Genomic DNA, 14,400 nt, shown 5'->3' on the forward strand with positions numbered 1-14,400 from the left:
AAAACAGGTATGCACAATCTAAAAACCTGGTAACCAGCAAACTAAAGAACTGGCAAAATCTCACCACTTCCCTTGAGAAAAGCAGGACAGTCAGACTGTGGCCCAGCACTCTCCCCTCCCACAGTGGCAGACAACAGCAGTCGATACAGGCCTCAACTTCAGATAAGCAAGACCACGTAGGAATCTACTCTTCTCGAACCTTGCTGGAAGAGAGCAAGGTCTCTCTGGTCGGCTTATTTATACCTCAGGTTACGTAAAGGAATAACATGGAATACTTCCTTGGTCACTTTCCTAGTTCCTTCCTGGTTACAAGCTGGTGTCCAGGAAGGCCTAGGGTGAAACTATCACAAATGTGTAGTGCATCCAGCTTATCCCACTTCACAGCTGGTCACTACTGTGTTGTAACTAAGTTAAATGTGAGTTGCCATTTCTAACTCCAAGAATTACTGAACTCACACTGAGGTTCAGCTGTCTTGCAAGAATAAAGTTTCTTCCAGGCCACACTGTGTTATACCATAACTCTCTAGGGACACAGTATGATGAAAGCAAGGAGACCTGTGCAGAGCTTACATAGGAATTTCTAAAATAACAATGACCTTTATTCTCAAGTCAAAGAAAGGAGTCCAACTGACGTGAATATGAATCAGGCTTGGAAATATATTGCAAGCATTGCTAATGTGAGTAATTCTTACTAATGAAATTGAGGAGTGCAGGTCCGATCCTGCAATCTTTGCTCAGGTCAGCAGTGCCCAGACAAGCAGTCCTGTTGGCTTCAGGGTTAGGCACTATACGTATTCTTTGGTTTAAATGAGATGGCTGCATATCTGAAGTCTAAATTTAGATGAAGGTGGGTGGGACTCACCTCAGCGTGCAGATTAAAACAATATAGTTCTGGGATGAGGCAATGAAGCCACCAAAACGAAAATGCAATCAGAAAAGGAACATATATCAACATGCTGCCTCACATGGCCAAGGACAAAAGTTTGTCTCTTTCCACAGAATGCAGTTCAGAAAACTTTATCTCTCATGTTGGTAGGTCATTAGGGATGGGGAGAAGGTTCTGTGTGGGTATCCTCTGAGCTAAGTTCCTATTACAGTCACACAGGTATCTTATGCCATTTGGGGTGCCCTAGGGGGTCCTACCAGGCCTCCAGAAAGATGTAGGTGTGCTAAAGTGGATGGTTGTACCTGTCAGCTGTAAGCAGATATCTTTATAATCTGGGACCTTCCAGATGGACAAACCCCCCATGTTTAGGCAAGTGAATTTAGGCCCCGGTGTCTAGTTGGCATTCCCTAAGGTCCATTATATATGAATTCCACACTCACTATATGGGTCTGATACACAAATACCATATTATTCTTATTTTTTTTTCCTGGAATATAAAACATGTCATCACTTCTGATAGGTGGTTACTTCTTTGTAAATCCAATGAGATCCAAGAATTATATGACAGTGATGGACCCCATACAAGAAACTTATGGGAACATGATGGGAAGCTTACTCTTCATTCCACCAGTGCTAAGAAAGGTGTTCTGGTTTGCAGCTATCCTGGCATCTCTGGGTAAATACTTACTTTCCTGTTATATTTGTTAGTGTGGCACAACTGTCAGAGTATAAAACACATTTGGGAATTGTGTCGGATTAAGCTGTGGAAAGTTGTGTTTCATGTCTCCTTTTGTGAGAGAAACAACCATTTCTTATTCCTGGAAAATATATTTTTAGGTTTAAAACAAATGACAGTAGTATATATTCGTTATATTATAATAGAGAGCTCTGGCAATATGAGTTTGTACCCTCTTCTTGCCTGTGGGAGAGCAGATAAAAAAAGGCAAAGTGCCTTGGCAAATGCCACACAGCAATGTACCAGCAAGAGCAGAAAGGGAACACGGGCTCTCCCGAGTTCTCACTCATTGCACTCTCTGTAGACCGCCTTTCTTATGTAGTGTGGTGTGCTGGCATCAAAAGAATAACATAACCATATTTATTCTGTATTCTGCACACATATTAAATCCGTCTTAAAATACTTGACTGCCGTTCTTCTCTGCAGGAGCAACAATGAGGGTCATCTTGGATATTGAAGGCTCTTTGACTATCATTGTCTCAGCATGCACTGTCATACTTTAGCATTATGGGAGGTCTCTACTCTGTTTTTCATTTTAGAGTATAATCTAGCTAAGTTTGTGTAGATTTATTTACAAAAGCGGCATTCCTGAAAAAATTCACTTTCTCTTCTTCTGTGCTTGATTCACTATTCCAAGCACCTGATTCACTATTGCAAGCAACCTCTTTTTCAGCTTTCTGTCTGCCAAACCATTAACCTGTTTTCATTAAAATTTTACATTCATCACAATGAAAACAAAAGAAAAGGACATTCTCAACCATAAGAAACACCATCCTCAAGAGTTAGAGCTGGGCAACATTTATGCATTTGAAATGAAAATTTTATAACACAAAAGATTATTATCAATCTGGATGGATGGATGATGCCCTACAGCAGCCTGGTGAGTACCACTGGTAACATCTAAATATTTCAGGTGCTTGGAAGCATCCCATGGCAAACCTACTTCCAAAGGGTGCTCTCTGCTGCCTCGACAGGACGGACAAGGCTCATCTCCTACATCTCAGGATTCAGGTGCTTTGCAACGGCCATCGACTCTGTGCTCATTGGTGCAGTCGCAGCATCAACAGGTAAAACTAATTGTTGTCTCTGAGTAATTAACATGCTTTTGTCAAAAGTGATTAAAATGGGATCCAAAGAAGTCCTGATTTAGACTTCAAGTTACCCAGTCCCGTGGCCCTGGCCACCAAGATGAGTGATCTCTACCAGAAATATGGAGCCCTCTGAGGTTCAGTGCTCAGCTACCTAAAGACATTTAAACAGCCCCAAGACCTGTTTAAAGCTATTTCATTATGATGATATGACTTTTCATGGACTTTGTGTTGAGGAAAATTGTAAAACCCTGTATAATCCTATTTTAGAAGAAAGCTTATGCTTCCTTCTGTTAATGCCTTATGCATGTAAGACCCAGCAATATTACTACAGATTGTTAACAAGATTCTGAAGAAAACTCACTTGAAGGGAGCAAGAAGTTCAGTCCTTTAAACTCACAGCCTCCACCCAGGGGATCAGTCCTGTGTTGGTGAGCAAGGGTTGAAGAGCAGACATATCGCTGAACATTTAAGGAAACCAGTTGAAGTCATGAGTTCATCTGTCACTAGGGACATCAGAGCAAAACACCCTTCTCCTGTGAGCCGGGTCTAGAGGTTGACCTTTAACTATTCCAATTCTGGAAACACACAGCACAGCTGTATCTAGAGATGCTGCAAAGGAAAAGGGAAAATCTTTGATCTAGTGAGAGCTGCAGTATGCTAAGGGGAATCCCAAGAGATCACAAAAGAACCAAAAAAATTAATCTAAGTCCTAAAATACCAAGTGGGTCTCAGTTCCTAGCCCTGCTGTGACTGGTCCCTGTGATAAGGCAACTTCAAAGGCAGCAGAAATGTCCATGAAGGATTTATTGTGACTTTTCCTTGTTTTGCTTAAAAGACTGGAATCAGACAAGCTGTAATCTTCCAAGTCCAAGAGAGGGGAATCAGCAATGATACTACCACTTGTTTTGCACTATCTCTGCCCAGCATATACCTCCATTGCTGGCTTGGGAGACATTGCTGCTGCCACAATGTCTTCTGCAGATTCAGCTCTTCTCTCTGCTGGCTCCATGTTCGCTCACAATATCTACAGGAAAATCCTGAGGAAAAAGGTACTTGGTTGCAGCATTCAGCAGTTTTGGTGTCAGGAAAGACAGTCTTGTTTCAAGACTATTTCTAATCCAGTCCATGATTGGAGGTATCAGTCCTTCAGCTGCTGAACTAATTCCTGGAGCTAGAGCTCCAAGCGTAAGTCAAGGGTGTTCATATCCTTGGTAGGGGTACCAATATCCATACTGGTGAGCTTTGCTCATTCTAATATGACTGGTATAAAATTTGGATTAACGTCTTAATGGAAAAAGCATAAAACGAGGACCCTTAAAAGTCCAGAGGGTAGCTCCATCTCCAGGGGTGCCTGCCTTGGGTGGCTGCTGGTAGCAAGTAGTGCCTGAAAGCATCAACGGCTTGGTGAGCACCAGCCCAGGACAGGGCAGTGCTGGCCATCCCACCAGTAAATGTCATGACTTTAACGCTACAACCTCTGTTTTACAGGCTACAGAGATAGAGGTGTTATGGGCTATGAGGACCCCCATGTTGGTGTTTGGGGCTGGGGCTGCCAGTCTGGCTTTTTACTCCTGCTCTATCCATGACCTCTGGTTCCTCAGCGGGGAGCTGGTGCATGCCCTCCTCTTCCCCCAGTTCTGCTGTGCCTTCTTTTCTCCCAGCACCAAAACCTACGGCTCAGCTGCTGGATTCTTGGTTGGGCTCCTGCTGGGGCTAGTAGCAGGGGAGTCTTCCCTGAGCATCCCCCCTGTCATCTGCTACCCAGTCTGCTCCCTGGTGAACAGGATCTACAGCCAGGTCTTCCCTTTTAAAACATTCACCATGTTTCTCACCTTCAGCACGATCCTTGCTGTTTCATACCTGGCCAAGGTTTTATTTCAGAGAAACCTCCTTCCCCACAGATGGGATGTTTGCAATATCACAGGGGGAACCGGCATCCTCATCCTCCTGCAGCAGATGGAGAAACAGAGGGGTTCACCAACCATTGCACCAGAAGAAAACCGTGGCTAAACATTTGAAAGGCCACTGTGCATTCAGCAGTTAGAGTAAGGCACAAACAGCACAGCTCTTCCCTTTGCTCTCTCTGGTGTGAATTAAAGTCCTCACAGAGCAATAAAACCAAATTCTGTTTACGTGTGAGCTTGAAGTCTGCAGTGATTAAAGTCACATGGTGATGGAGCACAATCCTGTGGTGGTGACCACAGGGTGGGCACCTTGGGCCCCGGCAGTGGTTGCTTCAAGGTGCTCCGGGTACCCCACCTGAAAGCAAAGCTATAAATCATGCTCCAACATTTAGGGCATTCCCAAGTCACATACTTTTCTCACCACAAAGGAGACAAATTAATGTTTAATAGATTGGATATTCTTGATTTGAAAAAAAAAAAAAGGTGGGCAAACCTGTTTCCATTAAACAGTTAGAGGTTTAGCATAACCATCCCTGGGGAGAATATCAGACCTATAAAAACACAGATTACTGAAAGCAGTGCAACCACCACAGTAGTCCAGCAGTAATATCAGCTCTGCACCATTCCTTATATGCTTTACAAAGCTTTCCTTGATACAGCAAAAACTTTTGCTTACGCCTCTCCCCACTGTGGTACCAAGCCACACAGCCAGTGTGGATCCCACAGCCTGGGGATGTGCAAGACATTGTCTCTCATATGACCTAAAAAGGCAGAAGCAGATGTGCAAGATGAAGCAACAGCTCTTAATTATTCAATAAGCCACTATCTCAAAAATTTAATCTGTAGCTGTAAAATTAAGCACTTTATTAGAAATTGTTAGCCATAGAATTTATGTGTTTTAGACTAAGCATTTTAAAAGGAGAGTGTTAGCCATAGAATTCATGTATCTTAGTAAGGTTAGAAGTTCTCAAGGGAAAGCATGTAGTTTGTAATTTCTTGTGAAGATTCATTACAGGCAAGAATTTTGATAAAACAGAGATGGTTCCTTGCACCTGTGAAGAGACTGATAAAAGTGAGAAAGAAGATGAAACAGGATTTAGGCCTTGAACCAGGTCCAGAAGGCAGGAAACCATGCCAGAACCAAGGAGTCAAGAGAAAAACAAGCGATTCGAGGGGGGTGTACTGTGGGGCAAAATGAGGTGGGACAGGTGAGGTAATCCTTGAATCTGTAATTAGAGGATGGTATAAAGTTATAAAATCTGTGTGATTTGTGGTGCGTTCTTTGGGATTTTTTTCGATGCACCCTGTGCTGCAATAAACGTGTGCTTTTTCTATACTCTAAATGAGTCTAGAGAGTTTCTTCTCCAATTTTTTGGCATCAAACCATATGGAAAAAATAGAGGTGCCAGAGAGACTCTTGGATAAGTTTTCTCTAAAACACCTGGTAAATCACTCATGTGAAGGTGTTACTCTAGCACAGTGATAGGATGATAAGGGACACACACACAGACCGCTGTGTGAGAACTCAAAGGACTGTGATGACAGAAAGGTGCTAGAAACTAATCCTGAACCTTTCTGCAGGGACATGAAATCCCAAGGACAAGATCCCAAAAGATTCAAGCCACAGGTCAGTACAAAAAGCCCCTGATACCTTGCTTGCATAAATTCTCAATGGCTCGGAAGAGAAGGAACTCAGCTAAGTAGTGAGTTTGGCCTCTAGTCTGAAGTCTGACAGACTAAGAACATCCCACAATGGGATAGACCATTAAGATGTGAGATGAATTAAAGATTCAGGAGGATCCTGCAGCAGCAGCTCACAGACAGTTGTCATTTTATACTTCCCTCAGCAGCTGTGCAGCAGCTCACCAGGGATCAGTTGCAATCCACCCACAACAGTCAGCAGGAATCATGCTCCCAACACCTTCACAAAGTGGTTGTGGAAGCTGCTGTGCATGTAAACACCTGCACTGTTGGAGGGAAGATATTTACTGGCATAACCAAAATATCCCACAGCAGAGCAACCCTCACAGCCAACTGAACTGCTGAGGGTGAAAACAATATGCTGTTCCACAAATTGCTTCCAGCATGTGTATGCACAAAGAGAGAAACTCCACTGGTGCCACGACGCACAGCTGCACCAAGGTCAGCAAGGAGCCACAAGTCACTCTGAACTATACAAAGGTAAGTGCTATGGCTCAGGAGGAGGACTGGCAGCTCTTTGCTGTAGATATGGCTTTGATGACTCTGCTCCCCATGGGAGCATTCATCTCCTTTAAAATATCCATCCTCAGTAAGGTAGAGATTCTGCTCCCCATCAGATAAATATCACACAACCTTATGCTTTGCCCTAGTGTTAGTGAACAGCTGGAAACACTTAGCTCCCCATGCACAGCAGTCCTGTTTATATGCTTTATTAAACCAGGACCAGAAATTCTTTCCTATGTCTCTAGAGACTGCCATGAAATATTAATTATAATGTCTAGAAAATGGAAAAAAAACTTGTTTTGAAAATTAAAAGCATTATCATTTACTATGGCCCTAGGTGGTCACCCACTGAAATCTTCCACACCCCAGTAATTTGAGTGGGAGCACGTGAGGTTGTGCTTAGCTAAGGGAGACATCAAAGCTATCATTATCTTAGCACCAGAAGAACAGGGCTCTTGTTAAATCGCAGTTGTTGTATGCTGATTCAATCATACTCCCCTGTAAGATATAGGGCTGACCTAGTCTGGGGACCTGTACCTCCCCCTGCATGGAGCAGACCAAAGCTGACATACTGCACTTGAACCAGGGCACAGATTTGCTGCATGGCCCAGCTGAGAGTGAAACTGATGTCCTCATGCCAAAGTCAGCACCCTGCTCCCTGACCACAGAATCATACTATGGTTAGGGTTGGAAGGGATCTTAAAGATCATCTAGTTCCAACCCTCCTGCCATAAGCAGAGACACCTGCCACTAGACCAGGTTGCTCAAAGCCCCATCCAACCTGGCCTTGGACACTTCCAGAGATGGGGCAGCCACAGCTGGGCAACTTCTTCAAGTGCCTCACTGCCCACTGAGTAAAGAATTTCTTCCTAATATCTAACATAAATGTACCCTCTTTCAGTTTAAAAACATTGTCCCTTGTCCTGTCACTATCTGCCCATATAAAAAATCCTTCTCCCTCCTTTTTACAAGCCCTCTTTAGGTACTGGAAGGCCACAATAACATCTCCCTAGAGCCTTCTCTTTTCCAGGCTGAACAACCCCAACTCTCTCAGTCTATCTTCATAGGAGAGGTGTTCCGGTCCTCTGGTCATCTTCGTGGCCTCCTCTGAACCCACTTCAACAGGTCCATGTCCTATCTGAGCTGATAACCCCAGACCGGGATGTAGCACTCCAGGTAGGGTCTCACAAAAACAGAGTAGAGGAGCAGAATCATCTCCCTTGACCTTCTGGCCACATCTCTTTTGACGCAGCCCAGGAGCCATCCCACGCAGCAGCTCTGAAAGGCAAATGCCTACATCTTGAGATACTTTTTCTCTACACCGTTGTGCTCAACTTCTCTGGCTGCTTCCCCACAGAGTCCCAAAGTTTGACACAAAAGCCTTTCTGTGCTAACATGCTTGGCGTGGTGGACAGTAGATCCACAGCTTCCCGAGAGAGCGTCAAAGGACACTGCTGAAGAGCGACACCACCACCACCATGTTACCACCCAGCGTCACCACAGAAACTCCCAGAGACTTCAAACAGGAACATCTCAGCACTGTAAGGGGGCATACTCAGCCATACTCTGCCCTTTCAAAGCCTCCCTAAATTTCATACCACTAAAAATGCTCGGCTTTGTGTGAAGAGAGGAAAATGGCAAATACACAATTACTGTAGCTCACCTGAATGTTTACCATTTTCCATCCTTTTATGACTCCCTCCTCAGAACATCCTCCATCAAGCTTAAAAAGAAAACATTAATCAAGGTCAGACAAAGTTTTGAAAGCAATTAGCTGCAAGTAAAATAAATATAAAAGTAATTCTAGCCTATACTTAATGACCAAATGCCTAGTTGTTCCAGTCCAGCACACCCAAAGTCCTTGAGGTGTTGGATGGGGGAAAACGACCCAGCTCCCAGGAAAGTCTTCTTCTCATAGGAACTGCCTCCAGTTCAGTATTCCTTTATTTTTCTTTCTCCCTCTTTATAAAAAATTCATTTGGTCACTGGAGGGCCTCAGTTTACTTCTCCACATATGGATTTATCTCCTTTGACCCTTAGATGTGTCCATGCCAATGACTCTATTCAGTTTCAGTTTTCATAAACTTTCCTCAGCCTAGACAGCTGCTACCTGGTTTTGGCATTTTTGATGTTTTCTGACTTTAATAATACCCTATCTGTCATGTTTAACTAAAAAAAACAAAACAAAACAAAACAACAAAATAAACAAAAAAAACCAATAACCAAAAACCAACCAAAACAAAAACCAACCCAAAACCAAAAAACCAACCCAACCTGCAATTTGGGAAGTATTTGGTTTATTATGAGTTCCTGGCATCTCATCAGATCCTCACCAGGCATCTTCAGATGTCTCATTTATGTAGACAAGAAAATCAGGAAGATAATGCTACTGAAGGGAAATCTGCATCTCTTCCCTTTTTCACTTATTAATTTTTAGGATTTCCTAAATGTGTCCTCAATGGAATAACAATTGCATTCAACAAGAAAGCAAACAAACACACGTAGGTTTGCCAGACATTTCTAGCACTGCCAGGGAGATACTTCCAGGTGAACTATGAGCTGCATGGGGCCAGGATGAACCTCTCATTGTTTCCAAATTCTGTGCTCTCTGGCTTTTCCCCACATGCCACACACCAGTCTTGCCTTGCAGTTCTTAGACTTTGCTACAACCTCTGCTGCAGAAAACATCACCTCAGTTATCAAAGCTTTTTAGTCTTCTAATAACTTTTCCTGCTCTAGAGTACCACTGACTTTTGCGCTCTTCTAAGAAAAGAAGAATTGAAAGCCATTAATCTCCCACAGCAAAGCAATTGTAAATATGTTAAAAAAAAATGGATTTCTTTGCTGATCCTTAAAACTTCAAGATGATTCATCATCCCCAGGGATGGGAATGCTGTTGCATGGCTTTCTCTGCCCCCAAGTAGGGACAGGATCACCTTTGTGTCTAGAATTTGGGCTGTCTGGAATAACCAAAAGAAGTGGAATAACATGAACTAGAGTAAGGTTTATACTATCAGACACAAAAGCATGAACATCCCAAAAGATGTACAGATAAAGTTTTCCTGAATTCTGCTGGGAAATGTCTTTCTTCAACATTAAACAACCTCAGAAACAAACAGTCTCGATTCTTCGGCCAAAAGGGCAAATGGTTGTGTTTTTTTAAAAAATCTTTTGGCAGGTCTCTTGCAGTACCTGTCTTGGCAGAGGTATCCATTTTCCTCCTTCCCTCCTCAGTTTTCCTCCACCAGCTGTCTTACCTGACCCTGAGGTACTGTTGCACGAGTTCGACTTCGCAGATCTCCTTTAAGCAACACACTTGACTGACTCGTGCTTTGCTTACCCAGTCCCTTGAAGAGAGACAGCATTTTAATTCATTCTGAGAAGGATTTTGAGATCTTTGGAAGAATGCTCTGCTACATATGGTGAACAGTCTTTTTGCATCATGTGAGAATTTCTGCCCACAGCTGGAGGGCAGTTTTCCCCGTCAGTTTAATTCCCACACTGGACAAGTAGAAGTTATTTATCTTTACTTTAGCAAGACTTTTAACACTGTCTCTAACAAAAGCTTCAAAGGCAAGCTGATAAATTACAGGTTAGATAAGTGGACAGTAAGGTGGACTGAAAAGTGGCTGAACTGCCAGGCTCAGAGATCTGTGATCTACAGCAATGGTTTTGGATGCCAAAACCTAGTGTGACCCAGGGTTTAATGCTGGGCCCACTACTGTTTAGGATCTTCACTAACGGCCTCAGTGTTGGGGCACAGCAGACTCAGTGAGTTTGCAGATCATACAAAACAAGGATGAGTGGCTGATACAAGAGATGGATGTGCTGCCATCCACAGGAACCTGGACAGGCTGAAGAAACTGATTGACAGGAACCTCATGAATTGCAGCAAAGCTAAGTGCCAAGTCCTGCAGCTGGGGAGGAATCAACCAGGCACTAAGGCTGGGAGCCAAGCTAGCAATGCGTTCTAGTGAGAAAAAACACCAACAGCCTCCTGGGCTACATAAGGCAGAGCACTGCCAGAAGGAGATGAGTCTTCCCCTCTGCTCAGCCCTGGTGAGAGAGTTGAGTGAAGGACTACAGAGGTCATTAAGGATTCGGACCATATGTCATACAATGAGAGGCTGAGAGAGCTGGGACTGCTCAGCCTGGAGAAGAAAAGGCTCAGGCAGATCTTACCAAAGCATTTAAATTTCTGGGGGGTGCAGGGAGGCAGGGCTGGGGGAAGAAAAGCCAGACTGTTCTCTGTGGTGCCCAGTGAGAGGACAAGAGGCAACGGGCACAAACTGAAAACCAGGATAATCCATAAGAAATGCCTTTTCCACTGTAAGCATGGTCAGGCACTGGAAGAGGTCACTCAGAGAGGTTGAGCTGTCTCCACCCTTGGAGATATCCAAAGTCAACTGGACACAGGTCTGAGCAACCTACTTTCACTGACCCTGCTCTGAACAGAAGGCTGGACTAAAGAATCTCCAGAGATGCCGTCTCACCTCAGTCTTTGTGTGATTTTGTGACCCTGGAAGAATACAATGACAGTCTCGTGGCACAATGTAAATGCCTTCAGCAGCAGCAGCCCTTTGGTGGACTGGGACTCCTTTTAGACATGTTCTCACTTTAGCCACTGGCAATAACAAACAGTTCCATCTTTGAAAGGTTTTATTTAAAGTTATCATAAAGCTATTTTTTTTTATTGTCATACAGTGGTCTGGACCTAAAATTTTCCACAATAACACAAGTCTAGCTTAGCTGGCTGTATGAAAAACTAACAAAAGTTGGGATAAAAAGGCCAGAAAGGTCTGGATCATTTCTGTGGATATGGGTGTGATAAGAACTCTTCAATGTTTCTAGTGCCATTGTAGTTTATGCATGACAATGAGGAGAAAGATTCTAAAAATGTGGAAAAAAATGCTTTCAGACTAAAAGAATGTTTGGACTGGATTTTAGTCTGCTACCTCCAACAAGATGAAAAGCCTCTTGGACACTGCTTAGACAGGGTCACTCCATGAGGCAGGGAGAGAACCTAGTGGACTCAAAGGTTATGTCTACATGACTAAATGCTTCTGCATGATAGAGCAGCCCTGGCCCTAAGACAAATTGTAAAGTTAATGTAATCAGGTGGGGATGCAAAGTCTGCTGGAATAGAAGATTGTAGAAGCTGGAGGAACCAAATCTTGTCCAATCTCTGTTCTCTGGAGTCATCTGAGGTGAACTGTCTCCAGAATAGCAGGTGAATTTTCATTTCAAGTAAACCAGTTGGTTCACTCAAAAAAGGTCCAGAGAATGCACTAACATTCACACAAAATGGACAGTGAATGGTCTGGGACCTGGGACTGAACTGAAAGGATGAAATATTTGCAGTAGACAGACTTAAAGCAGCAAACACCAGCATCTGTGCAGCATTCTGTTGTTGTCTGGGCTGGCAGGATCCACCGAGTTACCCTGAGGCTTCCATTGTCTTGGTTTTCCTTGACATTTTTATAGTTCATCTGCGGAGCATCTGAGATGGTATCAGACAGAAATTTGATTATGAAAGAAAAACAATACCAAATCAATGCCATGTACATTAGGTAGATTAACAACTGGCTAACTGACAGGTTTGAAATGTAATTACAAGTAGGAAATTATCATCCAGTATCTGAACCTCTATTGAGGTTGGTTCTTGGCATCGTGTAATTTTACTGCACTAACCAGTGACTGGGCAGGCAATGAGGACCAGTCCACACCATGTGCTCAGCTGGTCAAATGAGCTACAGGTCAGTATGGGCTCACAGACAATCTAATGCAGGTGTCTATAGACAGATCAGGTGTATCACAGTCTAAACCCAGCCATTGGCTGTGTTGTTCTAAAAAGAAGGTCCAAGTGACTCTATGCACTGTAATGCGGAGATTCAAAGGAGATCAGTCTTACCCAGAGCATGCTTCTGCTACTTTATCTTTTTTTTTTTTTTTCTCACAGGCAGGGCTTATGACAACAGTTCACTACCCACAGTGTGACACTGCTGAAATTGTTGGGAGGTCTTCGGCTGTCAGCGATGGTGCTGTGTGACCTCCTCCAGAAGCCACCTTCCCACATTGTACTCCGGCAAGTTAGAGGTGAAACATCAATGAAGTTTCCATCTCTGATATGTTTGGAGCAGTTCCTAAATCCTCCACACACACAGGTTGAGGTGGGGCATAAGGCCAAGGCTATAATTGACGTTGTGACGTCTGTGGTGCTCCAGGAGGAAACCACCCATGATGCGCGTGCAAAGGTCTGAGCTGTGACTGCCTTGAGTTACCCATATTTGTTTCCACGGGAGGCACCATAATTATACCACCATTGCTCAATCATAGTTATTATTTGAAAGGCCACATGCCTAACATGCTTCACCAGTCATTCTGCAGGGCCAGACGAGCTGAGCTTGACTCAATTTGCTTCGGTGCTCCATATTCCCAGCTGCCTTGCAGGCATTGTTCCAGACACAGGAACCAACACAGACAATAAGCCAACACAGCCTGTAGTGAGGAGCATCAAGCCCTGCTCTCTAGAGAGACCCTGTGGCAGCCTCAGCTCAGTGCTTCAGCAAACCCAGAGTGAGCCTAATCAGTGGTACAAAAAGAGAGTTTTGGTTTTGGCAGCTCAGTTAGACCCTGTGAGGACACTGTTGTGCTGACAGGGCAGGTCAAAGTAAATTCTTTGCACCAAATTTATGCCAAATGAATTGGAGAGGTGTTCATGTGATCCATATAAAAGCGCGGTTGAGACTGAAGTGTGAATATTTAAATTATAGTTGATTTCAACTGTACCAGCTTAATCATGTCTAATCATTGCTTTGCTTAATTATTACTCATGCTTAATTTTATTTAATTTCTCACTCCATCTGTACATATCACTACTCCTGCATCTTAGGAAGTGACCAAATTGGACATAGAAGACAGGCTTGAGCACCTGGGGCATCCCAAGATTTGAGATGATGGAAGCTTGTGCTATTCTGGTAATGGAGAGGACATCATTGAAACTCACAGGAAAAAAGGGAAAACACAAGAGACCCTTTTGCATTTGCCCCTTTTTGAGACTGTTTTCATTCTGCACATAGTGGATAGACATGTCATTCGCTTTGCTGAATTCTGCAATTGAAAATATTCATGCCACTAATGATCAACAATGAAAATTACCATGGGCCAGCAAAGTAGAACTAGAGTACCTTGGATAAAGGCTCCTCTTATATATTCTTTGTACAGTGTAACACTAACCAAGGCCTTTTCTAGGCAACAGACAATAACTTCAGACATTGATGTGAGGTGAAAGGTTATATGAATGTGCCAAACTAGAACATAATTATTTTTATTTAATTGGAAGGGCATTATTATTTTGCTTTATTTTTACCACAGCGTGAGTTGAGTTAATCAGTGACATCAAGACTGGAGGCAGCTTGGGCTGCAGTGATAATGCACTGGTGGAGTTTACAGTCCTGAGGAATACAGGTCAGGCGAAGAATAAAATCAGAACCCTGAATTTTAGGAAAGAAAAATTCCAGCCATTCAAGGAGTTAGTCAATAGGTCTAACTGCCCTCAGGGACAAGGGAGTGGAAGAG

General features: G+C 43.4%; 1 protein-coding gene across 1 annotated transcript; it reads left to right on the forward strand.

Moving 5' to 3' along the window:
• The first annotated feature begins 1,859 nt into the window (after positions 1 to 1,859).
• On the forward strand, positions 1,860 to 5,849 carry LOC116782510 (high affinity choline transporter 1-like). The gene is given in 5 exon segments (XM_032679262.1): positions 1,860 to 1,940; positions 2,536 to 2,689; positions 3,549 to 3,587; positions 3,590 to 3,762; positions 4,202 to 5,849. Coding segments are annotated over 5 exon segments (969 nt in total). The 3' UTR covers positions 4,724 to 5,849.
• Positions 5,850 to 14,400: the final 8,551 nt, after the last annotated feature.

Source organism: Chiroxiphia lanceolata, chromosome 2 (assembly GCF_009829145.1).
Source record: "Chiroxiphia lanceolata isolate bChiLan1 chromosome 2, bChiLan1.pri, whole genome shotgun sequence".
NCBI classification, from domain to species: Eukaryota; Metazoa; Chordata; class Aves; order Passeriformes; family Pipridae; genus Chiroxiphia; species Chiroxiphia lanceolata.